Source organism: Fragaria vesca, linkage group LG4 (genome assembly GCF_000184155.1).
Source record: "Fragaria vesca subsp. vesca linkage group LG4, FraVesHawaii_1.0, whole genome shotgun sequence".
In the NCBI taxonomy this organism is placed as follows: domain Eukaryota; kingdom Viridiplantae; phylum Streptophyta; class Magnoliopsida; order Rosales; family Rosaceae; genus Fragaria; species Fragaria vesca.
Window position 1 is genome coordinate 20,301,657 of NC_020494.1, and position 27,538 is coordinate 20,329,194.

Below are 27,538 nucleotides of genomic sequence, written 5' to 3' on the forward strand. Positions count from 1 at the left end.
CAATAATATTGTTTTGGAGTCCTAGTCTTTTATCTCTTTTTCATTATCAATAATTGTTATAATTCTCATAGCCATTATTAGATTGAGTAAAGATGACTTGACGGCCTTTGATTGTTATTTAATTAAGTAATATTAGTAACATAAATTCAAGTAGATAAATTAAATATGTTTCCTAAATTAACACAAGCTGCACGAAGCATGCGCCCCTTGAGGCTACCAATACCTTTAATATTGAGAATCTCAGTTCTATTATTGGTATAGGGTTACTCTCTTTAATTATTTTCTCGCTTCGTCGACATAACATGTATTATATGTATATCTAATGTATCAAGCTAGAGACCCCATATATGAGGCATATAGGCTTTCATTACTTGATTTGATTGGCATGGTTATGATTCTTTGCATGGTGTGTGCTTTGCTTCACTTGCCGAGGCATGCGAGCTAAAAGCATGGCTGCTACAATATAACCTGACAAAGTTCATGTGTATGGGAATATTGATTATTGATGATTCGATGTATAGTGCTGCATGCCCAGGTTTTTTAGGGCCATCAGAACAATTGGTAGCTCGAATCGATTGGAAGTTTGCCGATTTGGGAAGAAGGGATGTCTTTTTTTGCAAGCTAAGTTCACAAACTAGCTAGATGCCAATAATACAATGGTGAATGGTCTCAAATATATGGGTGCGACGCAATCAGATTTCTACTGAGCTTTATACTTTTTTCAATTGCAGCTCTAGAGGTTGCATACATGAGAAGTGATAAGGGTTTGCCTGTCTATTTTTCGGTCAAAGCTAAAAGGAACACAATGAACACCCTAAAGTGTGTAGCGCGCTATCATGGATTTGAGATTGAATCTACAAGTTTTGTGGGGCTTGTGTCATGAGGAAACGAGAATCATGCATACACTGGATTAATTAGATTAATTAGTTTGCCATTTTGTACTTAGACATTTTAAAATAAACAGTTTAATTTTTGAAAGTATTAGATTTGATCGAGATACAATTAATGAATCGAATATTGCAAAAATGTGCGATTGAATTATATCTTTACATAACTTACGAGAATGTATTTAAATATGTTTCAGTTATGTGATTCATTTTATCAGTTATTTTAATGTTTATATTTTAGTTACGTGACATATCATTACATCAAATATCCCGCGTGTTAGATTGTTTAAAAATTATATTTTACAAACAATGAAATACAACTCTTGAAACCTTGTTTGAGTCTTCATGCATTGTCCGATCGCGAGAGTATTTTATGTGGTAGTTGAGCAATCATACATGATACGTAGTTAGTTTTTATACGTATATATCATAGCTACTTCACGTCGGTCAGTTCATTTTGGGTTTCGAATCACATTCATCTTATTTCGCATTTGGAATCTAACTAGAAAATGTATAAAAATTCTACTAGTGCTTTGTACAACATGCATGATGGGACACCAATATATCTATAATGTAATGAAATTCTAAGAACGTACTCTCACTAGATATTGAGTTCTAGCCCCAAAAGCAATCGATCAACTACTTTGCATTGATTCCTTGTACATCCAAATGACTCATCCCACAGAAACATAATTAAACAACCAACTGTTATCAGTTTAAGAGTCGATTAAGTGGTTTTAGAGTCACTGACCGCTACATGTTATGCATTGTGTACGATTATGATCTAAACTTACATTGACAATAATTTATTCTTATACTATATTCAAACTGTTTGAAAATCATTATATGTGGTCGAGTTAGTACGAGTTTAGGTGTGATTGTGAAACCTTCATATCCAGGTTCAAATCCCGCCAGTATTGGTTGAAGTTAAATTCCAATATACTTTTGGTGGTCTGGGAGGAAGAAACTTCTGATAAGATCTCTTTGTAGGGTGTAGAAGTCTTTGAGACAGCCGTGTGATCTCGATAAAAAAGAAATATTCAAACTATTTAGCGAAACAACATCAACTCATGCACGAACAATCATCAATCATCGGCTTATAACATACGTCTATCTATGCTTGAAAATAAAAACAAATTCCATGGAAACTGTAAAGGTCGGGGGGAAGTAAACTTCCGATAAGATATGCGTTGATTGAAAGTTTTAAAGTTCCGTAATCGTAACGTTTTAGGTAGGTTTTGGGAGGAAGTAAAACTTTCGATAATCTCGTGGTAGGGTGTAGTAAGTCTTTGAGACAGCCGTGTGATCTAAACAAACAAAAAAAAAATTCAAACTATTTAGCGAAACAACATCAACTCATGCACGAACAATCATCGATCATCGGCTTATAACATACGTCCATCTATGCTTGAAATAAAAACAAATTCCATGGAAACCGAAAGGTGTGTCAAGTTGTACAAACAAGACGTTAGAACCACCAACATGAAAACACATGGTTGACAAAAATACGAGGGAGGTGGCTGGTGGCGTATCAAACTCTCTCTGTTTTATTTGCTATGGAGTTTCGGTAGCTGCAGGGGACCAAGTGAAGTTTGGGGATGGATACATATACACACAATAACGACGATCATGGAAGTCGCAATTCGTTCTTTTAAGACCAGGCTCCACTTTTCTTCATTAATCATGTTTTATTTGTCAAACATAGGCATGGTGATGTCGACAATGGGAATAAGATTGAGTAGGGTTCTTTCTTTGTATCCTTCAGGCCAACTCATTGATGATGATCCACACTTCCACATTTAGTGTCTTTGGTTATTGATCTCTCAGTCGGACAATGAACAAATAGAAATTATTAAAAAAAAGCTAAAAGTAAACTATCAGTGACACGTTAATACTATTGATTGAAGTGAGATCATAGACATACCGATCAATAATAAAATATAGTACTTATGAATATACGTCAAGTTATTTTTAACTAATAAAGAATACATGATAATTATATTCATGAAATGTTTTTTTTTCAACGAAATTGATTTCATTCCACTCAGTACCATTTGGTCTAGTGACATTAGTCTCATCTTTATAAACGGGAAGTCGTGAGTACTCGTTGTAGCATTTCAGTTGTTTTTTAATAAAAAAAAGATTTCATTTCAATTAATAGCCGGTAATCTGCCAAAGACTAAGAGTTAAACAACTCCATACATCTCTGTAATGATCTCGCATTATAGTGATTTACAAATAAAGAAGCACTTGCGGGTCTTCGAAGGCAAATATTCACGAAAAATGTTTGAAACTATACATCTCGTAAATATTCAAACAAAAGATCTAAACATCTGATCCCAAGCTTATGTTTCTGTTTTAGCAAACGTCGTTACATATTTGAACGACTCAAAAGTTTTTCGTGTGCGACATCGACTTTTCAACGGTTTAGTTTATGAAAATCATGTCTTAACAGAAGAAATGTATTTTCCTCCAAATATTTATACAATCCGACCCGACCCAACGCAATAACAATCTGGGCATGACTGTGATTACACCGAGCCCAAGAGGAAACATAATCACCCAGAATTTAAAGTTGGGCCTTAACCCAGCCCAACAGACCAGAAAGTGGTTTTAGGTTGGTCTACTCTGTCAGTCCCACAGCGCAGCTCTGGCAACAGTGAGAGCATTTCTTCCTTTGCTTCGCTTCCTTCCAAACAAGGCAACGAATTTAAGAGCAGTTTCAATTTCGATCACATAGCCAAAATCACAATCTCTGCTTCAGAAATCAAATTCAGCTTCGGAGAAAAGAAGAGCGAGAAAGAAAGCAATGGAGGCGGAGCTGAAGGAGATGCTCAGCGACCTCGAATCGCTGAAGAGATCGCTCACCGATCCTTCTCACACTGCTCCAATCGATAAGGTATTTCTTAATTCTGATTCAATTTGGATTTGATTGGACTGCTTGATTAGTCCATTTTCCTAATCGTGAATCGATTCTCGGTTCATTGAATTCGCATTTTCAATATTCCGCAGATTTTGTTATGCTAGTGAATATATTCGCATGAACTGTCAAATCATCAATGCAGACTTGATTTGTGAATCTTAGTTTATTTAGTTTTTTCAGATTTGATTGTTCTTTGTGCATGTGTTTGCTGCTATTGAAATTGAAGGAAATGTCATTAGGATGATCATTTATGTGTTTGTTCTGATGCTTTCTTTATGACCAATTTAAGTTGATAGCTGACAACTTTTCTTTTTTGTTCAATGAAAAATTTAATTTGTAGCTACAAATGCGTGTTGAGCGCCTTACCAGTCTTGCAAAAACCGGACCTGTTCGGCGCTCCAAAGTTCAGGTAATTTATTCATCTCGTGTTGTCTATTTGTTTAGGGAAGCTTTTGTATTGTTCATTCATGTCTTACATGTTATGCGGCAGGATATGAGCGCTGAGGTGGTAGATAGCAATCCTTACAGTAGGCTTATGGCACTTCAGAGGATGGGCATTGTGAAAAACTATGAAAGAATTCGGGAGTTCTCGGTAGCCATAGTTGTATGTATTTATCTCTGTCTATGTTCCTTTTCTAATTAGAACAATATTTGATTTTACCAGACAATATATGTTGATTTCTCAATGCAGCATGTTTAACTTATTTGATTGGTGACCTGTCATCCTCATGAAATTTTTCAGGGAGTAGGTGGTGTAGGAAGTGTAGCAGCTGAGATGCTTACAAGATGTGGTATTGGCCGTCTTCTGTTGTATGATTATGACAAAGTAGAGCTAGCTAACATGAATAGGTTATTCTTTCGTCCAGAGCAGGTATTCATGCTTATTAGGCTCGTTTGTCTTTCTTTTTAAAAGTTTGTCAGTACTTATCAATCAGGTTTTTTCTCATTACTGGTATGGTCAACATCATATATGCTTCATAGGTTAGGTGCTGCTGCTTTTAGATTGTATCAAATCCCTTTTCTTGTTGCCTTTCTGTTGCCAATTTTGTTCTGTACATGCATAGTTGTATTTCTAGAAAGACTTTTAAAAATTTGAGGGTTGTAAATTTTGTATTTTATTGTGATGTGTTTCTCCTTTTCAGAGTGGTATGACTAAAACAGATGCGGCTGTACAGACCCTTTCAGACATAAATCCTGATGTTGTGCTTGAGGTTAGCATTTCTCATGATATTTCTCCTATCTATTCAGAAGTTCACAACAATGCAAGTGCATTCCTTATCCATCTACTAGGCATTGATAAGTATTTTATTTTGATGCTAATATTTCTGGATCCTTGAATCTTTGATGCTTCAATAATCCAACACATATTTATGTTCTTTCCCATGCTTATCAGTTCATTTTGTGTGTAGAGCTATACACTGAACATCACAACAGTGCAAGGTTTTGAAACCTTTACGTCTAGTTTAAAGGATAAATCGTTTCGCCCAAATAAAGAAGGCAGTGGAGTAGACCTTGTCTTAAGCTGTGTTGATAATTACGAAGCTCGAATGGCTGTTAATCAGGCGTGCAATGAACTGAATCAGACATGGATGGAGTCTGGTAAGCAAACTGGTTCCTGTATTTGAAATTTTGAATTACCATGAGTATCCATAGTCGGTCATATCCATTCAGATGCATAGTGGGTCAGATCTAATAAAGAGTAGAGTATCTAAGCCAGGATCAGATTTAAATGGCTGAACTGGAGAGGCTGAGGACTGTGTACTGCATATCACTCGTACATATATATATGTTTGCATATGATGTTTGTATGGTCTAACATTCTCTCACACCTTTGATGAAATACAAACATGATTATGCATATTATTCTTGACTATAGTCATACAGGCAAAATTGTGAAAACCCTTTTGGTTGTAGTCCTCTAATGGCCTGGTGCATATCTTACCTATCTATACTTTACATAGATAATTCACATGAAAAATATAAATGGCAGGTGTCTCTGAGGATGCTGTTTCAGGTCATATTCAGTTGCTTATACCTGGTGAAACTGCTTGTTTTGCATGTGCCCCACCTTTGGTACGTTGTTGTTTTATTTATTTTTTTATTTTTTGGGTTGTGGGTTTATTTGAATTTCGATGATGTTGGAGGCTTCTGAATATAGGAATAAGAAGATGAAGAATTAAGATCAGTCTATTACAATGTTTGTTCTTATATATCTTTCTCTCAGGTTGTAGCATCTGGAATTGATGAACGCACACTTAAGCGTGAAGGGGTTTGTGCTGCATCTTTACCTACCACTATGGTAAATAAATTTTCCTCCATCTCTTAGTGGCTGTAATTTGGTGCTTTTATTATTCAAACTTGATACTGAAATCCATGTAGAGTAACCACACAAATCTTGCTGTTGCTTCTTATTAATGAAAAGGAAAAATGAAAATCTTGACACTAATTTCAAATTTGGCTGAGGATGGAGCCTGGCTTAGTTACTCTCTGGTTTATAGACAACTGGGTTAGTCTAGGATCGGTCTCAGGAATCTGTCAATGTATGATGCATGATGTGCAATACTACGCTGTAATTCTTGTAAGAACTGATTTCATTTGATTTATAGGGAGTTGTTGCTGGGCTGCTAGTTCAGAATACCCTCAAATACTTGCTGAACTTTGGAAATGTCTCCCCATACTTGGTAAGTTGTATGTTAAAGTTCTCTCTCTGTCTATTCTGAAAAATGAAAGCAGCCTCATCCAGGATTTAATTTTATGTCTTCCATGTTTGATGCAGGGATATAATTCTCTTAAAGACTTCTTCCCCACCATGGAAATGAGGCCAAATCCTCAGTGTTCAAATTTTGCTTGTATGGAACGTCAGGTAAGAAACTCAGATCCAGCCTTGGTGCACCCAATTGTGGAAATGGTGATTACACGTTACATTATGTAATTACATTACTGATGTGAGATATAATATTAACTGTGCAGAAAGAATACTTGCTTGCGAAGCCGGCTAGGGATGCTGCAAGTAAAGTAAAGATGGAAGCCGAAGCATCATCATCTGTTATAGAAGCTCCACTCCATCTTGATAACGAATGGGAAATAAGGTGCTTTTACTAATAATGGAACTTGCCACATTACAATCTCACATTCTCACTATTACCTAGGCCTTGTTAAAAAAATAAAGATAAAAATTCGGCACACATGGGGGTATTTTCTTACACTAGAGACAGCACAATTGCATGCATTTTAGAGAAAGAGTCTTGTGGAGATGGAAACAATCCATGGATATTATGCTGCTGTATTAAGCACATTTTTTGTTTGTTTACTTTTCAGCGTTGTTGATGATACTGAGCCACACAGCATAGAAGCCAAAAGTTTAGGTAATTCATCCTTTCACTTTTCAACTTCTTCCATTCAGACAGATTTCACTGATGTTCAATGTTTCTCCTGGAGCAACTGATTCATTAGTACGAGTCATATGACTGCTTATGAAGGAAATTTTCCTTCAGGAGTATTCCTCTCTTGGAAAAGAATGTATACAACTATATTTGATCTGCTGATTGGGGAACCAATCAGTTCTGTTCTTTTGCTGCATCTTTTCTCCCTTAATGTCTTTTGTCTATTGTCTTCAGATACTCTTCCCGAAGGTCTAGTTCGGGAGCTTCCCACTGCGGATGACTTCCAAAAACCAGCTGCAGAAGCCGCAGATACTAATGTTGATGACCTAGAAGAACTTCGGAAACAACTCGATGCCCTTAATTCTTAAATAGATCATATATTTTATCTTTGTTGATGTAACCTGTTGCTGAAGCGATACAAGTTGAATTGTAGCGTCCATTGTTTGTAGTCACACCCTGAAGAGGGTGCAAATGAGGTAGATAATACCTAGATTTCCATAGTTCCAAAACACATGTTTGTGATTTTCAAATCTATACAACTTATAGACTCACAGTCGAAAGTTCAAATCATCATTTCATCACTGGCATCTGCTCTTAACTCCTTGCGTGAATTCCTTGAATGCACATTGGCTAACGCTTGTAGTTTGATCTTCTTGTTGCATGTCTATCTTACAAGTATACAACTGATAGTCCCTGGATCAAAGATACGTCGCTTACTAAATGGAGACTAGTGTCGGTAGGAATGAATGTTCATGAGATGGTGAAAACCTTACGGTACCTAGAGTCGGAAGCCATTAGATTACAAACAACAGTAGTGTTCACATGGTCAGTTACCGATTATTCTTGGCGTGAGTTTAACAAATTTCTCATCTTGTCTGAAAAAAAAAAAAAAAAAAACTCTACCGTTTTTGAAATAGAAAACGGAACAATGAATTTACTTCGTCCTACATGGCGCGCGCCAACGAACCCTACTAGTAACCTTTAACAGCTTCAGAAAGCAAACGCTGAAAACCCTAATTCACAACAAAATCATACTTTCAAAACCCAACACCAGCCGCTTCACCCAGTTCGACTCGTCTCCTTCCCCTCACCCCAAGGCTCCTCCTCCTCTTCACTAATTTCCATTCATCATCTCCAGTTCCTGGGCTCAAATCAGAAGTACCAAACCACAAATGGCTGCCGTTGAAGAAAAAAAACCAGAGAAAGAGACTGAGGTGATTGCTCCTGAGGCCGAAGAAGAAGAAGAAGTAGTAGCAGAAGAGGATGAGGAAGAGGACTGGTCGTCGGACTCCGACATCGGAGATGCATTGGACTATTTGGATTCCAAGGACGACGACGCCGTTGAAGGCGCCTTCTCTATCAATTCGCGGCGTCCGAATGCCCACGGAGGCCTCCACTCTCGCCCTAACTCATCGACTCTTCAGCCCCTCGCGAATCGCAACCAGAGATTCTCCAGTCACATCCGGGCTTCGCCTCTAGAGGTAAAATTTCAATTCCGAAGTAGAATTGTTCGATTTTACTGCTGTGAAAGTTAATTTTTATTACAATTTTGGTGAGTTTGGAGGTGATTTTTGATTGTAGGAATGGGAAGGGAGGCATGTTGGGATGTGCAATTCTGTGACGACTGCGATTAGGGAGAGTGTTAGGGACATGGCCACCGGAAGAACAAGGACTACTGAGAAGGCGGATCGCGCCACTGTTGAACAGGTGAAAGAGGACACATTTTTGTTCATTTGGTTTTTTGAATCATTACCACTTACTTATGAGCTTCAAGCAATGCTGTTTTTGTTAATTGGTTTTTTATGATTTCACCAGGCTATTGATCCTAGAACTCGGATGGTGTTGTTCAAAATGCTGAATCGCGGTGTGTTTCAAGATATCAATGGCTGCATTTCAACTGGGAAAGAAGTAAGTGTTTCTAGCTTCTTTTTATTATCATTTTTCTTGTGCTTTTCTCTGTTTGTTCTTATTGTGGAAACTATTCTTTCTTTTTGAACAGGCAAATGTTTATCATGCAACGAAAGCTGATGGTGGGGAGCTGGCTATCAAAGTCTTCAAAACCTCTATTCTTGTTTTTAAGTAAGTTCACTTAAACTTTTAGCTTCTTCCATGAGGCACTGACTGTTATAGTGCCAAATGTATACACAATTATGTAGATTTCTGTTGAAAAGACTGTGATGGGCCTAGCAGAGAATGCTGAGTACTATCTATGGGTTTAGTGTTTCTTTGTTTTGTCATCTAGTTTTTCTCACTGAGGTTCATTATGAACTTTTTCTCAAATTATGGTCTTGTCCTTAATGATACTAAGTTTGATGGAGAATTGGACCAAGCAACCATAGACTATGGTACAGGGGAGATAAGATTTTACGGTTTTTGAGGAGATTCAGTTACTGTGCTGGGTTTTGTTTGTATGTGTTTATCAGTACCTTTCAATTTGTCTTACTTGTTTTTCTGTCTGAACAACTTCAGGGACAGAGATAGATATGTACAAGGGGACTATCGGTTCAGACATGGATACTGCAAGCACAATCCTAGGAAGATGGTGAAGACATGGGCTGAGAAAGAAAAGAGGAATTTGATCAGGTTAGACTAACAATACTTTTATTCAAGTACTTTTAGTTCTTTTGCTGATAGGCAGCCATAGATTAACCTTCGCAAGTCTGCACCTCTCTCTAAAACATATGCACTTTGCTTTTAGCCTGAACTTATTGAATTCCTCTCTCTCTCTCTCTCTCTGAGCCTATGCTTTAATTTTTAAGCTAGTTTGTCCAAACCAATTGATATGTGATGGTTTGTTATAATGCAGGCTGAAGGCTGAAGGAATTAGGTGCCCAGAAGTAGGTCCTTTGAGACTTCATGTTCTGGTGATGGAATTCATAGGTATTTTACGGAGTCTATTTTGAATGTTAACCTGTTCTATGTATATTGGCGAGTCCAAGTGGTTGTCAATCTTGAGTCTAGGCTTTGGAATAGATACTTTTAACATTTTCTGGCTAGACTACTCTTGACTGTTGTATTCTATTACAGGTAAGGATGGTTGGGCAGCGCCACGCCTAAAGGATGCTGCATTATCACTTGACAAGCTACGAGAAGGTTATATGGAGGTGAGCTCATATCTTTGTACAAATGCCCTGAAAAATCTCATACTTGCTGCCCGCTACTCTATACATAACCATTGAGAACCTTCGAGAACAATTAGCTTTTATAATTGATGTTTCCTTTTGTTTCTGGAATAAAGTCAGTGATATGTTTTACTCCAGATGGTTATTGCTATGCGAACATTATATCAGAAGTGCAAACTGGTGCATGGAGATCTCAGTGAATACAACATACTTTATTTTGAGGCGAGTACTGCAATCAAACAACCCTAAAGTTCAAACTCATGTATGAGTTTTATTTATATCTTCCTTTGTTCGCAGGGCCACTTGTATATCATCGATGTTTCGCAATCAGTTGACCTGGACCACCCTCATGCCCTTGATTTCCTACGTGAGGATTGTGTCCATGTATCCGTAAGTTCTTCTCACCGAATTTTGTGGCTGTAGTTTTTCATTGTCTTGGGACGTAGAAAGCTATGCATTCAAATATATGAGCTTATCAAGCATTTGGTGCTATGCAGGATTTCTTTAAAAAACATGGTGTAGCTGTCATGACAATTCGTGAGCTCTTTGACTTTATAGTGGATCCCTGTATTGCTGATGATGATATAGACAGTTATCTGGAGAAGGTCCGGACCCTTCCGTTTTGCTCTCAACTATAAATTCTTGGGCTCCTATTAGTTAGTATATCACTAATCCTTGTTTGACTTCAGGTACAACAAAAAATCATGGCACGAGGAGATATGACAGCAGAGGAGGAAATTGCAGACGCTGTATTTGTTCAGGTGATGAAATTGTAACTGTGTTATTGAAGCAGTTCCTTGTATCTTCAAACATGATTTCATTTTGGTGTAATTGTGGGCACTCAAAAGTTTAGGAATCTCACTTGTGTTTTTTCCCCTCTTCTTCCAGTCATACATTCCAAAGACACTAGATAATGTGAAGAATGCTGAGGCTGATGTAATACGATTAACCAGTGGTGAGGACACTAGAGACATGTACTATAAAACCATTACAGGATTAAAGGAGGCTCTTCCGAAAGGCCACCTAGCTCCACCTGAGAAAGATCAGCAACATGATGCTAATGCCCTGGAAGAGTCCCTAATTGAGCCGGTTGGCGGTCCTGAAGCCCCTGAGACTGAGTCCGACTCTGATACAGATGAAGAAGGCTCAAGTGATTCAGACGGGAATTCTGATAAGTTCAAGGCACAGGATCCTCTCGATAAGAAAGCTGCTAGAAAAGAGAACAAGAAGAAAGTGAAAGAAGAGAAGAGGGAAGCTCGGAAAACCAAAGTACCAAAGGCTGATAAGAAGAGAAAGAAAAAGATAGCCAAAGCCCACAAGACTAGGTAGCTGATATGGTTAGGCACATCACAATATTTAGTTATTTACATAGTTAAAGTTCTGAAATTTTGCCTATTACAGATGCCATTTGGTTAAACATGATATGTGACTTCTAACAATGTTGTTCTCTGCTGAGTTTATATAATTTTGTTTGCGATACTGGAAATATAAAATAAGAAAAAACGAGATTACGAATTATTACAGCAAATAAAATTTTGTTTGCAAAGAAATGAAAACATCTCGACCAAAAAAAAGAAAAGAAAGGAAAACATTAGCATTATCTAGCGGCCCAAACCTAGTCGGGAATCACGCTTTGCTAGCAACGTCCAGAAACAAGCACCAAGTAGGCCACCGCCTAGCGGCCCAACTGCTCCGCCTAGCCCACATTAAAAAATTTGTCCAAAAAAGTGAAATTTTAATTAATCAAGTACTGTTGTTGTATCGTTCATCAATCATCACCTCGATGCTTAAAAAGCCATTGCAATTTCAGCACCGAAAACAAATCAAAACAATTCCTCTTCTTCTTGGCGGGACGCAAAAATGTCGACCCCTCCGGACCAAACCCTAGCAGAACCAGAACCAGCAGCATCTGAAGAAGAAGAAGAGCAGAGCGAGCAATCGGAAGAATGGGAGACCATGGCTCGAGCTTGGGTGTCCTCTTTCCCCGAGGCCAAAGCTGTGTCCATGGAGGAGGTCGAGGCCTGGATCGACTCCAACTTCGATTTCATACCGGACGGCATCAAATCCATGCCTCGCTCCGAAGTCTGCCAACGCCTCATCGCTATCCAGAACTGCATGAGGTCCGCCGCTCAGGTCCTAATTCTTCTCATTTCTTCTCATGTAATTAAGCTAATTGGGGTTGATTGAGAGAAATGGCTCCGAAGTTAGAAGTTAGGAATTAACAAGGAAATTGAAGGTTCTAGTGTTCTAAGTAGGGTTAGAATTTTAAAATGATTTTAATTTGGTTTGATGCTTTCGGTGTATGACTATGTATAAATTTTGATGATATTTCTATAATACTATTGACCACACTAGGAGAAAGAAGAAGAACAAGGTGATGATATCAATATACCACATGCTCGATTCCAACGCACTGATCAGTGGAGACCGGTTTATAGTTGGTTAGAGTCTTTGAATAGTGGCGACGTTGTGAAATCCAAAGATATAAGTGAGTGGCTAACTTCTAACCCGGAAATCCAAGAGTACTTGTGCTCTAGGCATACTCGGTATCATTTGATGCACTACATCAAGAAATGCCATATGAAGATTCTCAAGAGGCGGGAGAGGAAGAAGGTATTGAATACTTCTTGTGTCAGCTCAGTAGCCTAGAAAGTTTTCGAGTGTCTGTCTCAAGATTAGATGCTTCACTTGTACTAGTAACGACTAGTTTTTGGTGGTACCTGTGGTGTCAATAATTATCATTGTTTAACTTGAAAACTGTTTCTGTAAATTTCAAATCAACCGAACCATTCACTAGATGAACAATTAGGTAATCTAAGTTTCACTTGATTGATGAATTTATGAATTGCTGCAATATAATAAGCTACTTGCTCTTGTTGAACAGGGTGTTCAGCAGTCTGACACACCAGCGTCTCTGAAGGTTCACAAAGATGTGGAAATGAAACAAGAAGCTCCACTACCCTGTAAGGACCATTTTTATTCATAGTGCTATTCTTCACATTTAGGAGATATTTTAATGCCTACTGCTAAAAGAATAGCTTCATTCTTATGTGGGTTTAAAGGTACAACACTATTCTTTAATTGGCTGTTCTATAAAGAATGGAGCCATGACCTTAAATAGACAGCAAATGGAAGTCTAGGAAGTCTTAAGATAAAGCAACAAAGGAAACTAAATTTAGAGGCTATAAGATGTTCTGGGACTGATTCAAATGCTGTGCCTTATGCATGTTGCTTTTTGCTCACTTATTTTGTCTTTTTGACTCAGTTTTGTTGTTTCATCCTTCTGCAGCCACTAATCTAATCAATGTACCTCAAGACAGTGATCTATATATGATGAAACGGAAGGAAGCACTTGAAAAATTTCAGATGTAAGTGGACGATGGATTTTCAGATTTTATATACCTCATTTCAAACACCAGGCCTCATGTTTCTGTTCAGTTGCTGACTCTTTTGGTGTTTTCAGCTTAGTGGAGCTGGAGAAGCTGCTTGCCCCTACGTTCTTAAAGCGTGGAGATGGAATCAAGTGACAGAATTCTGAAGCCCCAAACTAGTGTCTGTTGCCCTACCCCTGCACTTTTTTTTTTTTTCATTCTGTAATCTAGTAAGGGCTTTAACTAATCGAAGATAGATCACATTTTTCCATCTGTAAAGCAAGTTTTGAACAAGCTGAGTTGAATTATCTTCCATCTGACCTTGATCGACTCTGTCTCCTAATTTCTTTGTAACTTAGTTGACTACGAAACACCCGAGAAGCCATGAATGATGCCCACATGAAACAGAGTTGGTAGTGCTGGAGTTGGTCCCAATTCATAGATTATATTGTAGAATTTGGTCCCTGAAACTCAGTAAGTTACAAAACCCTGTTTGATAATGCAAGAGTATGATTGATTCAGTCAATCTCTCTTTTCAGAATTCAGATTCACATGTTTGGACTAACATATGCCCTAGTATGCTAAGGGACAGATCTCTATTGGGTACCTTGTTCACATGAAGTTATTTTATCCTACTAGTTTAGATACCCAAAAACACCATTTGGCAGCTCATTGCTACCTTATTCCTCAAGGTTATATATAATAAGACTAATAAGAAGTCTAATTTATCATTACGTGACAATAACTCAAAAAGGCAAGGAATATGTTTTGGCTATGGAAACCTTTGGATCGGAGAAAAGAAGAAACCTTGTGATGCAACTTCTTGGAAGATAGCCACAAAATACATTACTGGGGATATTGGTGCTAGTGTATTTGAGTATCTTACTTGGTACATGCTCAACAAGAAAGTCAACATCACACCATCTTAGATGAAGAAAGTCAACATTCTTTTGCTCACTTTTGATGAAACAACTTGTACAGAAGCATCAAGATGAAGATGCAATACCTATACTTGTAAATCCAAATGGAAAAGAAGGAATATTCCTGTTTAGTTTATAAAGGAAAGAAGAAGCAATGGACATTAATATATTACACAAGGTATGGAACCAAAGTTTTAAATGGAGAAGATTTGGCTGGCCTGCTATAAAACTGGCTGAGACATCAATGCTATAGTTTCCATTGGGGATTGCTCATTTTTGGGACAGGATCAAAATCATTAGGAGTTAGGAGCTTGCCTTCCACAAGCACAAATGGAGGGCTCAAGTGTCTTGTCTCTGAAAGTTGCTCTGGTACTGGTTTTCTTGTTGCATTACACAGCAGCTTATAGTCACAATAAGCATGGAGGTGATGGGGTACAGCCACTTTCTAAGATTCAAATCCACAGAGCTGTTTACGTGCTTCATGAAAATGCTTCCCTCAAAGCATACCCTGCGCTTCTTGGTATGAAGGTACGTGTAGCACTTCAACTTTTTGATCTTTCCATTGTTAACTACCCAATATCTTGTTGGTTTTAATGGAACAGTAAGCTAGCTATGATGTTTTTCATTCTTTTTTGATAAATTTGGGCACTTTATGTTTAAGGGGGAAGACTCTGAGTGGGTAACTGTGAAAGTTGATAGTCCTAATCCTTCTGGAGATGATTGGTTGGCAGTTTTTTCGCCTGCAAATTTCAAGTAATGTTCTAAGTTTCTAACATGTTTATTGAGTGCATAGCTTGGATAAATACAATCCAGTAGTGTCATAAAACTGAATCCAATCTATTATGGCAGCTCATCGACTTGTCCATCGACCGACTCTAGACAACAGGCTCCATACATATGCTCAGCTCCGATAAAGGTGTGTGTTATTGCTGTATCATCTATCTTTGAATGAGGAAATTATAGGCTATAATTTATAGCTGTTAATATACTCTAACAACTTTTGTACTGAAATTTTTCTTGCTTTCATTTCAGTACATGTTTGCCAATGATTCCAGTGCTGATTATACAAAGACTGGCAAAGGATCCTTCAAACTTCTATTGATCAATCAAAGGGAAGACTTTTCATTTGCGTTGTTCTCAGGAGGGCTATCAAATGTACGTTAATTTCTCCTCTCTTTCAGCTCAGTGGATGCAGTTTAAAGTACTAATGTCAGTTTAACAGTGTGTGTGTGTGTGGTTTTAAGAAAGGCATTTTCAAAATTTTTCTAATAAAAATATAATCATCAAATGCAGCCAAAATTGGTGGCAGTTTCTAGTGCTATAAGTTTTGTGAATCCGAAGGCACCCCTCTACCCTCGCCTTGCTCAAGGAAAGCAATGGGATGAAGTAAGTTCATACATATATGATTCAGTACTTGCATAAATTTCTGGTGTCTTACTGGTTCCAGATAGAACCCATTATTCTGAGGCTAATGTATGAGAATGGCCCTAATGGGTAAGACACCAAGTTTCTAAATATGTTCTTATTCTCTTATGCAGATGACAGTAACCTGGACAAGTGGCTATAACATTGATGAAGCTGTACCTTTTGTTGAATGGGGTATTAAGGGAGAGGCTCAAACTCGATCTCCAGCAGGAACATTGACTTTTACACGAGAGAGCATGTGCGGTATGGATCATATCATCAGTCTAATTTACCCACATAAGTGCCAGAACAAAGAACATGATATAACAGAGTTCTTATAATGCAGGTCCACCAGCACGAACAGTTGGTTGGCGAGATCCTGGTTTCATCCACACTAGTTTCTTAAAAGGCCTTTGGCCAAATTCATTGTATGCAGCTTCAGTATTAATTTGATTTCTTAAAATGAGCTGCAAGGAGATCTCTCTTTTGTACTTAAGGCTGTATGCTGGTTGTATATGCAGGTACACTTACAATCTCGGTCATAGGTCATCTAATGGTTCCTATATCTGGAGCAAGTCTTACACTTTCAAGTCATCACCATATCCTGGACAGGACTCATTACAGCGTGTAGTTATATTTGGAGACATGGGAAAGGTAACTTCAAGAAATTATCAACTTTAGTGGAAAATGTTGGCTACTACATATACACATACCCCACATCTGTAGTTTTATTTTCTATATTACATTATAACTAGCTCTCTACATGGTTATCTATGTCCACACAAGATTGAGTCTTTCCTCCCACGAATTTCAGGCTGAGCGTGATGGTTCAAATGAATACAGTAATTATCAGCCGGGTTCACTCAATACCACTGATCAACTGATCAAGGACTTAGACAACATTGACATAGTTTTCCACATAGGAGACATTTCTTATGCCAATGGATACATCTCACAGTGGGACCAGTTCACATCACAGGTCGAGCCCATTGCATCAACTGTACCATATATGATTGCAAGGTATGTAAACTTGTTTTATCTGTGTTGCTGTGAATGAATATATCTGTTTGATATATATAAGTTCATATTGTCCTCATAAATTACTTCAACAGTGGCAATCATGAACGAGATACGCCAGGGACCGGATCCTTCTATAATGGTAATGATGCAGGTGGTGAATGTGGTGTGCTGGCTGAGACTATGTTTTATGTTCCTGCTGAGAACCGAGCTAAGTTCTGGTAAATAACTTGTACTACTTACTATGATTGATTAGTGATTACATTAGGAAAACAGAAAATTGTATCAATCAGCCATTCTGTGGGGTACTTTCGAGAATATAATGGGTTTCTGGGTACTCAGGCCAAGTCTTTAACTATCTTAATCCCTTATTTCATCAACTGTAATTGTTGTATACAGGTACTCAACAGATTATGGCATGTTCCACTTCTGTGTTGCTGACACTGAACATGACTGGAGGGAAGGAACTGAGCAGTACAAATTTATTGAGAAATGCCTAGCATCAGTTGACAGGCAGAAACAGCCTTGGCTGATATTTGTTGCTCATCGTGTTCTTGGTTATTCCTCTGACTTATATTATGGGTTGGATGGTTCATTTGAAGAGCCAATGGGTAGGGAAAGCATGCAAAAGCTATGGCAAAAGTACAAGGTGGATATTGCTTTCTATGGCCATGTTCATAATTATGAAAGAATATGCCCCATTTACCAGGTATGCAAAACTCAATGGCATTTACTGTGAAACTGCAAAACTTTCGGATTTCCACACACGTTTATTTTCCTCATGCATGAATATTCAACTGTTGTGCTGCAGAATCAATGTGTAAACACAGAAAAATCCCATTATTCTGGGACTGTGAACGGAACGATCCACATTGTTGTTGGAGGAGGAGGCAGTCACTTATCAGAATTTAGCCCGGTGCAGACCATTTGGAGCCTTCACAAAGATCATGACTTTGGATTTGTAAAACTCACAGCATTTAACCACTCATCACTTCTCATGGAGTACAAGAAGAGCAGTGATGGTAACGTCTATGATTCCTTCACTATCTCAAGGGACTACAGGGACGTCTTGGCATGCGTGCATGACGGTTGTGAGCCAACTACCTTAGCTACATAATGAAGTATATCAACACTCTTTTCTGATCAAACAATTAATGGATGTATACTTGACCAAAAAATTTATATACAAGTGATTTTAGAGTATCAAAACTGGCGTTTTATTTGTTACAATCTATATATGCTTCATATTTTCCCCTTTCTTTTGACTCAAGCAATCATTCATATCAGTCTATCTTGACCCTCTCTGTTAGATGCATGGACTATGCTAAATTATGCTTAAAGACTGCCCTGTATTTGGGATGTATTCACATTGATATGCTTATCCTACTGATTTGGATATTTAAAATTTAAAAACACCATTAGACAGGTCATGAGGGTTTTTAATTCTGAGAAAGAAGATCCTATTTTCTGCAGCTATTAAAATTATTATTATGACTTTTCCCACAAGAATCTTTGAATGCCTCTTCTTGGAAGATAATCAGAAGCAGACCTTTGAGTAGTGTGTAAGAAATTGTTAAATCTCACATGATACAGGCTTAACAAGAAGTCATCAGAATGCTGGCAACTCCTGTTCATCTTTTCCATTTGTCTGACTTGAAGATAGTATTTTACTAGCAACAAAATACCTAGTCAAATTTGAACATTATGAATTAGAAAAGGCAAGAGGAAATGATTGCAATAATATAACATACATGTCTATAATCGAAGGTTGACGATGAGTGTTAGAGAATACTGCTCTATAAAATGGTTTGATCATGTCTGGATCACATCAGTCACACACATTATGGGGAGCTTCCGCTTCTTCTTGTCCCTTCAAGTTCTGCTGTTATCAGTTTTCTTACTGAATCCGACAGCAGCTCATAGTCACACTAAGTATGGAGGTGATGGTGTACAGCCACTGTCCAAGATTCAAATCCACAGAGCTGTTTATGAGCTTCACGAAAATGCTTCCGTCACAGCAAACCCAGTCCTCCTAGGTACCAAGGTAATGTATCATATCAACAAGCTAGTTACTTTTACCATTAGCCACAATCTTTTTATTATGAAGAACATGCAAGTGCTGCAGGGGGGAGATTCTCAATGGGTAACTGTGGAAGTTGGCACTCCTAAGCCTTCTGATGATGATTGGTTGGCAGTCTTTTCTCCTGCAAATTTTAAGTATGTCCATCTAAATTAGTCTTCTGATGACTAAAATTCCGTATATCTTACACTTGTACTTGACAACATCTTATGAATCATTGGTCATTCCATAATAGCTACTTAAGCTTTCAGTGGTTGTCTAACATAGAATTTATCAGAGAGTGTTACCTGTTTCCTTTTTTGGGGGATCCAGAAAACTTGATGCATGCTATGCATTAACTCATACTAGAATATTTCCCCTTTTTGATAACTAAACCTATGGAGGGAGAATTTTTAACCGAGCTCTTGGATGTACGGATAAATGATATTGCTCTAAACCACTAGAGCTACAAGTTCTCACAAATCTTCGTACGATGTTTTCTGCAGTCCTTTAGCTTTATTTATCTATATGTTTGAAGCTTGTAGAGTAAAGAAGTTTGTTTATTTTGGCAGCTCATCGACTTGTACACCTAATTATGATGACATCTATGCTCCATGTATAGGCACTGCTCCTATAAAGGTATATGTTATTGGCTTGTTGCAACATATTTCTCTACCAGTTTGATGTTTTAGCACTTTCTATGTTCTAGTAGTACTGAAATCTTCGTGTTCTCGTTTCAGTACAGGTTTGCCAATGAATCCAATTCTGCATATGCAAAGACAGGAAAAGCATCTTTGAAATTTCTGTTGATCAATCAAAGGGAAGATTTTTCGTTTGCGTTATTCTCCGGTGGGCTGTCAAATGTGCGTTTGTGTTTCCTCTCTTTCAGCTAATCTCTTGCTCCCTACAATATTTCACATCACAGATTCACAACATCAAGTTTTCACTAGTCCAGTAGTCCATATTATTGACTCGACTTCATATCTGTAATGCAGCCAAAAGTGGTAGCCGTTTCTAATGTTATATCTTTTGCAAATCCGAAGGCACCCCTTTACCCACGTCTTGCTCTAGGGAAGCACTGGGATGAAGTAAGTTATGTCTTTAGAATTAATTTCAATTTACACCCCCCCCACCCCCCCAAATGAGGTTTGGGGTTGATATCGTTTCACCCCCCTAATACTTTTAATTTTGAAAATTTATCCTATAAAGTTTTCAATTTTCATAAATCAGGCCCAATTGCTAAAATTTCGTCTAATTTAGAGGTTAAATGCTAGCATGAAATCTTAAAAAAAAATGTCCTAAAAGGCTATTTATGTTGTTATATGACTATTTTAGCGTTTTTAGTGAGTTATGAAGTCAAAATTAACGTTTGAATTAGATGAAATTTCAATAATTGAGCATGATTTATTAAAATTGGAAACTTTAAGACGTAAATTTTCAAAATTAAAAGTAGGGGGATGAAACGATGTCAACTCCAAACCTTAAGAGGGTAAACTGAAATTAATCATAAAGATAATAATAAGTACTTGTTCTTTCGTGTACACGTATACATGTTGAACCAAGTTTTGAAAATTCTGTTTACTCTTCTGCAGATGACGGTGACTTGGACAAGCGGCTATAATATTGATGAAGCTGTTCCATTTGTTGAATGGGGTATTAAGGGAGAGTCTCAAACTCGCTCTCCAGCAGGAACATTAACTTTTACTCGAGAGAGCATGTGCGGTACGGATCATATGATCAGTTTGATTGAACAGAAGCACCAACTGAACCAAGATATGCTCACATTTTGCAGGTCCACCAGCCCGGACAGTTGGTTGGCGCGATCCTGGTTTCATCCACACAAGTTTTCTGAAAGATTTGTGGCCAAATTCTTTGTATGCAGCTTGAATACTGGATTTCATTTCTCTTACATAGAAGTACATCATTAGAGATGGAACTGCCTTCTGAAGGATGTTGGATGCTGATGTATGCATGCAGGTACACTTACAAGCTTGGTCATAGGTTATCTAATAGTTCTTATATCTGGAGCAAGTCCTACTCTTTCAAGTCATCACCTTATCCCGGGCAGGACTCATTGCAGCATGTTGTAATATTCGGTGACATGGGAAAGGTAACCTCAAGAATGAGGAGGTCTATAGTTGCTTACATGTTTATCTTTGTTCATGCAAATGAGAATAAACCTTTCCTTTCCTCCCACAAAATTCAGGCTGAGCAGGATCGCTCAAACGAATATGCTGATTATCAGCCAGGATCCCTCATGACCAGGGATCAACTAGTCAAGGATTTGGATGAAATTGACATAGTTTTTCACATTGGAGATATGGCTTATTCCAATGGCTACATATCGCAGTGGGATCAGTTCACGTCGCAGGTGGAGCCGATTGCATCCACTGTACCATACATGATTGCAAGGTTAGCAACCTCCTTTCCGAGATACAAAATATGTTTCATTCATTTTCATTTGAAATTTACATGAAGTGCATGTTCCAACAGTGGCAATCATGAAAGAGATGTACCAGGGACAGGATCCTTCTACAACACTAATGATTCGGGTGGTGAATGTGGTGTGCTAGCCGAGACAATGTTCTATGTTCCTGCTGAGAACAGAGCTAAGTTCTGGTATGCGTACAACTTAAATTCTTCTATATAAGACTATATTGACAAGCAACATCTGATACTCGGAATTGTTAAACTTAAAACACAGGTACTCGGCAGATTATGGAATGTTCCACTTCTGCATAGCAGACAGTGAGCATGACTGGAGAGAAGGTTCCGAGCAGTACAAATTCATCGAAAAATGCCTTGCATCAGCTGACAGGCAGAAACAGCCTTGGCTGATTTTCGCAGCTCATCGTGTTCTTGGTTATTCCTCTTCTTATTGGAATGATGGTTCTTTTGGAGAACCAATGGCAAGGGAAAACTTGCAAAAGCTTTGGCAGAAGTACAAGGTTGACATTGCATTTTTCGGCCATGTCCACAACTACGAAAGAACATGCCCCATTTATCAGAACCAGTGTGTCAACTCAGAAACATCTCATTATTCCGGAACTGTGAATGGAACGATCCATGTTGTTGTTGGTGGAGGAGGCAGCCACTTAGCGGGTTTTGGACCAGTGCAGACCAGTTGGAGCCTTTTCAAGGATTCCGATTTCGGCTTCACAAAGCTCACAGCATTTAACCACACATCGCTTCTCTTGGAGTACAAGAAAAGCAGTGATGGGAAGGTCTATGATTCCTTCACCATTTCAAGGAACTACAGGGATGTCTTGGCTTGTGTACATGATGGCTGTGAACCAACTACTCTAGCTACATGATCAAGTATATATCTACCATATCGATCTTACTCGACTATCTATGGCAGTCATTGTTACTTTTTCCTAAACTGATGCACAGTTTTAGCATATTGTGCATGGAACTATTATTGGTTTTAACTAGACTGTTTATCATGGTCATGTTAAACAATATTTTTGTAATATTTTGTAATAATTTAGTGTTTGATGATCTCTATTTCTAAAGGAACTGTCACTTGCATGAAGTGACTTCGTTGCTGTATTAATAATTGGCATGGTTAATCATGATACAGTTCTTGCTTTAACCTATCTTCAATCTTGACTTCTGGACTCTATATATTATTGCTTGATTCCGAGCTCCATTTTCTGCAGGATATGCTTAGATCCAATAATGTGCACTCAATTATGTTGAGTTAGCTTCCAAATTGGGCATAGACCATTAAATTAGCTTATCCTTTTACTGTGCCAGATCACACGGGGGATATCACAGGTTCATAGTGCTTACAGAGTGAACAGGTAATGAAGAACAAACAGAAAATCTATCACGTTTTATTTTTTTGGCAAAAGTGGAATCATCGAGTACCATTTAGATATGCAGAACAAGATGATGTCCTTTCAGCTAGATTTTGGCTAACAAACTCGGATTATGCAATCTCAAAAGATAACCATTTGGTATGATATTATGGGAAAATTCGGCCACGATTTTCATGTGGTTATAACTTGGATTGTTTTTCTAAATTGTGATTAACAGGTTATCATTTCATACTTTTAAGAGTAAAAATGTATCTACTATCAAGTACAAACGATATTCACATGCATCGTTTATCAAATTCACAAAGATCGTTAGTTAAACAACAATAATGCATTCATGTGATCTGTATGAATTATTTATCAAATTTACAAAAATGTTAGTTAAAGAACAGTAATGCATATCATATGTGATTTTTTTTTTTATGTGCTACAATACTGTGAGTTGAACTCACGATCTCTCACTTACAAGGAGAGACTTATGTCACTAGACCAAATTGTACTGAGCGTCATATATGTTCTTTGAATGATGATGTAGAAATTAATAAATAACCCCAAAACTAAACGATCTCAAAATCATTACAAGTTGCCTAATAGTTCTTGCCTAGTTAGATGTGATGCTCCCTTACCTGATTTCAAATCTCGAAGTTGTTAAAATAGTCATACACAATGCTCCAATGTATAATTAAAGCATTTCATATGCGTCGAGAGATTAACTTTTAGATCTAATTAAGAAACATTTCAAATACCCTAATATTGTAAAAATAAAATAAATAAATAAACTAATACATAATTGCAAGTAATCACACGCTTTTTGGCTCATAAAGATTAAAGAATTACAAACATCAAACTTACCAAAATGGAAAACAACGCAACTTTTGCCAAAGCATCTCTATTATTACCTAAAAGGGTTTCTAAATACGGTAAAAAATGAAAGTGTTGTTTATTAAATTCTTTTATGCACGTCACATCATCAAGAACAAAATATCAAGTACGGCCAAGTAAGCTTGAAAATGACTACTAGTGAGGTAGGGACAAATTTAATGGCGAGTCCAACATATAAATCGGGCCGAGACTTCACCGGTAAAACCTACAAGTCTACTACTATGGCCGTCTTCTTCTTCCTTCTCAAAGTTGCAGTGCTATTGGTTTCCTTGGGTCATTTCACAGTAGCTCATAATATCAACCAGAAGCTGCACACAGATGGTGGTGATGGGGTGCAGCCGCTCTCCAAGATTCAAATCCTCAGAGCTGTTAATCAGCTCCACGAAAATGCTTCCGTCTCTGCGTACCCTGTCCTTCTTGGCACCAAGGTACGTACCGTACGTACATATCTCGTTTTGGACTATCTATTTGCTTGGTGATATTAATATCGCATGCTTTTTTTAATTGATTAAAAAAAGCATGCGATATTAATATCACCAAGCAAATAGCTAGTCCTAATTAGTGTTTCGTCAGTGAAAATTATATGTCGCTTCTTTTTTGAAACACTCATCGGAAATTTGCATGTTGGGTTAGTGAAATCAAGAAAGACACTTGAAACTTTTCGGCATTTCTCGATTTGACTCGATTAAGTCAGGAAGAAATGAATAATTGCCTATAAAAGTACAAAACACTGCTACACTCACCGAATTTGTTTTAGTGTCGAAACATGACGGCCTCATTTACTGACATGTGTTTTTACTGTATGTGCAGGGGGAAGATTTTGGGTGGGTAACAGTGACAATTTCTAGTCCTAATCCTGCACAAGATGATTGGGTGGCAGTTTTTTCTCCTGCAGTTTTCAAGTAATGTCAATTCTTGCAAGTTTAACTGCTATGTGTTTTATAACCTTGTGTGCTAAAGTTTTCAATGTATTACGGCAGTGCATCGACGTGTCCATACAATGAAGACTACTATGAGCCCTATATATGCACAGCTCCTATTAAGGTAACTGTTATGTGCTTATTGGAATGTATTGCTATTGCACCTCATGTGTTCGACGTAATGTCCCACTGAACTCTTGGTGTTTTGATTTCAGTACAAGTTTGCCAATTATTCCAGTGCTGATTACGCAACCACTGGCAACTCAACTTTGAGCTTCCGATTGATCAATCAACGGGCAGATTTTTCGTTTGCATTGTTCTCTGGCGGGCTGTCGAATGTGTGTTTGTGTCTCTCCTCTTTCAGCAAACTTCTTGTTCCACACACATTTTGTATCAGTGTTGGCTAAAGTGTGTATTCGTTGTGATGCAGCCGAAATTGGTGGCAGTTTCTAACAATGTAACCTTCGCCAATCCGAAGGCTCCCCTGTACCCGCGTCTTGCTCTAGGGAAGCTCTGGGATGAAGTAAGCTTTTGTTTATATTAGCTACTACTTTTATTTTCATTCAGATCATCAGAAACTCCTAATTGTGTAAATCTTCTCGTAGTCGTGTTAATGTGTTATGTATGATATTTTGTTATGCAGATGACAGTGACTTGGACGAGTGGCTATAACATTGATGAAGCTGTACCTTTGGTTGAGTGGGGTTTAAAGGGAGAGCCTCAAAGTCGATCTCCAGCAGGAACATTGACTTTCAGTCGACGGGACATGTGTGGTATGAATCATATGATCCATCTACTTCGCCTGCATAAATGATCGAATGAGATACTTACAGTAAGAATTGTAACTTTATTCCAGCTGCACCCGCACGAACAGTTGGTTGGCGTGATCCTGGTTTCATCCATACAAGTTTTCTGAAAGATTTGTGGCCAAATTCAGTGTATGCATTGTGAATATTAAATTCAACTTGAATACAACAACCATAGGTAGTTCTGTTATTAAGACTGTTATGCTGGTTTTTTGTGCAGGTACTCTTACAAGCTTGGTCATAGGTTATCTAATGGTTCATACGTCTGGAGCAAGGTTTACTCTTTCAAGTCATCACCATATCCTGGGCAGGAGTCATTGCAGCGAGTTATCATATTTGGTGACATGGGAAAGGTAAGATCAAGAAGATGAAATCTACTTGATTATACCACTAAAAACTAGTCACACAGAATTATGTTACCTTGAATTTCTGAATATATAGTTGCCTTGATGTTTATCCTTTACTTTTCCTCCCACAAATTTCAGGGTGAGCGTGATGGTTCAAGTGAAGCTGCTGATTATCAGCCCGGCGCACTCAACACCACAGATCAGCTAATCAAGGACTTGGACAACTTTGACATAGTTTTTCACATAGGAGATATGCCGTATGCCAACGGATACATCTCACAGTGGGATCAGTTCACATCACAGGTGGAGCCGATTTCATCAGTTGTACCATATATGGTTGCGAGGTTTGTGTTCTTGTAACTTTGCTCCTAATTACTGCCAACTGTGGGCACATGTACTCAGTTTACTGTTTAAGTTCAGATGTCCTCTGAAACTCACATCAAGTTTACAACAGTGGCAACCATGAACGAGATACAACAGGGACCGGATCATTTTACGACACTAATGATGCAGGTGGTGAATGTGGTGTGCCAGCTGAGACCATGTATTATGTTCCTGCTGAGAACAGAGCTAAATTCTGGTAATTACAACAGTATTTTTCATATTACACGTACTGTAGCTGGTTGAGAAGACAGATCTAGATCTTAGAAGATTAACAGATGATACCTGTATTACGATTTTATATACACATCTATGTCCAGTCAAGCTTTTATGAGTATATAATCTTGTGTTTGGCATAGTGTTTTAAACTTTTAATCCTGTATTCTTTTTACAGGTATGCAACAGATTATGGCATGTTCCACTTCTGTATAGCTGACACTGAGCATGACTGGAGAGAAGGGTCCGAGCAGTACAAATTTATTGAGAAATGTCTTGCATCTGCTAACAGACACAAGCAACCTTGGTTGATATTCGCTGCTCATCGTGTTCTTGGTTATTCCTCCAATTCTTGGTATGGACAAGAGGGTTCATTTGAAGAGCCGATGGGAAGGGATGACATGCAAAAGCTTTGGCAAAGATACAAGGTGGACATTGCATTTTACGGCCATGTCCATAACTACGAAAGAATATGCCCCATCTATCAGAACCAGTGTGTAAATTCGGAAATATCTAACTACTCAGGAACTGTCAACGGAACAATCCATGTTGTTGTTGGTGGAGGAGGCAGCCACTTATCAGATTTCAGTACCCTTGAGACAGTTTGGAGCATCTACCAAGATCTAGACTTTGGTTATACGAAACTCACAGCGTATAACCATTCATCACTCCTCCTCGAGTACATGAAGAGCAGCGATGGAAAGGTCTATGATTCATTCACCATCTCCAGGGACTACAAGGATGTCTTGGCCTGTGTTCATGATGGTTGTGAACCAACCACCTTAGCTACATGATATTATGGAACAATGTATATGTTCAGGACAATAAATTTGCAATTATTTATCGAAGCAACAAAGTTGTAGTCTTGTAGACAATAGGTTTACAAGTTACAACAACGAGGATAGATGTGCTAGCTTCATGGAAATCTGATTGCTACACAAGTAAACTATTCTATTCTCTTCATATTTCTTTGCTTTCAGACCTGAAAAATAATAAGAAAAGAATGATTGTTTGCTGTGCTCTAATTTTTACCCTCGTGGAAAAGAACAATAATAAACAACTACTGTAGCTACAAGATC

General features: G+C 38.0%; 3 protein-coding genes and 1 pseudogene across 4 annotated transcripts in view; 3 read left to right on the forward strand and 1 right to left on the reverse strand.

Moving 5' to 3' along the window:
- The window catches only part of LOC101295621, an 880,650-nt pseudogene that overhangs the window by 97,536 nt on the left and 755,576 nt on the right, over positions 1-27,538 (reverse strand). The window lies entirely within an intron of this gene.
- Positions 3,529-7,773, forward strand: LOC101302258 (ubiquitin-like modifier-activating enzyme 5-like). The gene is made up of 13 exons (XM_004297494.1): positions 3,529-3,786; positions 4,151-4,219; positions 4,301-4,414; positions 4,553-4,681; positions 4,953-5,021; positions 5,220-5,409; positions 5,801-5,883; positions 6,035-6,109; positions 6,417-6,491; positions 6,587-6,673; positions 6,781-6,899; positions 7,129-7,175; positions 7,428-7,773. Exons 1-13 carry the CDS (start codon positions 3,697-3,699, stop codon positions 7,559-7,561), a joined length of 1,281 nt encoding a protein of 426 aa, XP_004297542.1. The 5' UTR covers positions 3,529-3,696; the 3' UTR covers positions 7,562-7,773.
- Positions 8,234-11,781, forward strand: LOC101301673 (serine/threonine-protein kinase RIO1-like). The gene is made up of 12 exons (XM_004297492.1): positions 8,234-8,674; positions 8,775-8,900; positions 9,009-9,101; positions 9,193-9,272; positions 9,663-9,776; positions 10,000-10,073; positions 10,221-10,297; positions 10,454-10,537; positions 10,613-10,705; positions 10,813-10,920; positions 11,005-11,076; positions 11,204-11,781. Exons 1-12 carry the CDS (start codon positions 8,366-8,368, stop codon positions 11,642-11,644), a joined length of 1,671 nt encoding a protein of 556 aa, XP_004297540.1. The 5' UTR covers positions 8,234-8,365; the 3' UTR covers positions 11,645-11,781.
- LOC101302549 (probable inactive purple acid phosphatase 27-like) lies at positions 23,982-27,401 on the forward strand. Its single transcript, XM_004297495.1, has 11 exons — positions 23,982-24,217; positions 24,600-24,691; positions 24,770-24,833; positions 24,925-25,047; positions 25,140-25,232; positions 25,353-25,482; positions 25,566-25,647; positions 25,736-25,868; positions 26,001-26,206; positions 26,317-26,442; positions 26,638-27,401. The coding sequence occupies exons 1-11, from the start codon at positions 24,011-24,013 to the stop codon at positions 27,251-27,253; spliced, it is 1,872 nt and encodes a 623-aa protein (XP_004297543.1). The 5' UTR covers positions 23,982-24,010; the 3' UTR covers positions 27,254-27,401.

Excerpts from the sequence above, each read along its gene's own strand:
- LOC101302258 (XM_004297494.1), top strand. The coding sequence starts at position 3,697 with ATGGAGGCGGAGCTGAAGGAGATGCTCAGCGACCTCGAATCGCTGAAG. Across the intron at positions 4,682-4,952 it reads TATTCTTTCGTCCAGAGCAG|AGTGGTATGACTAAAACAGA; the intron begins GTATTCATGCTT and ends TCTCCTTTTCAG. Across the intron at positions 5,410-5,800 it reads TCAGACATGGATGGAGTCTG|GTGTCTCTGAGGATGCTGTT; the intron begins GTAAGCAAACTG and ends TATAAATGGCAG.
- LOC101301673 (XM_004297492.1), top strand. The coding sequence starts at position 8,366 with ATGGCTGCCGTTGAAGAAAAAAAACCAGAGAAAGAGACTGAGGTGATT. Across the intron at positions 9,102-9,192 it reads GCATTTCAACTGGGAAAGAA|GCAAATGTTTATCATGCAAC; the intron begins GTAAGTGTTTCT and ends CTTTTTGAACAG. Across the intron at positions 10,298-10,453 it reads TACGAGAAGGTTATATGGAG|ATGGTTATTGCTATGCGAAC; the intron begins GTGAGCTCATAT and ends GTTTTACTCCAG.
- LOC101302549 (XM_004297495.1), top strand. The coding sequence starts at position 24,011 with ATGGCCGTCTTCTTCTTCCTTCTCAAAGTTGCAGTGCTATTGGTTTCC. Across the intron at positions 25,048-25,139 it reads TCTCTGGCGGGCTGTCGAAT|CCGAAATTGGTGGCAGTTTC; the intron begins GTGTGTTTGTGT and ends GTTGTGATGCAG. Across the intron at positions 25,648-25,735 it reads GATTTGTGGCCAAATTCAGT|GTACTCTTACAAGCTTGGTC; the intron begins GTATGCATTGTG and ends TTTTTTGTGCAG.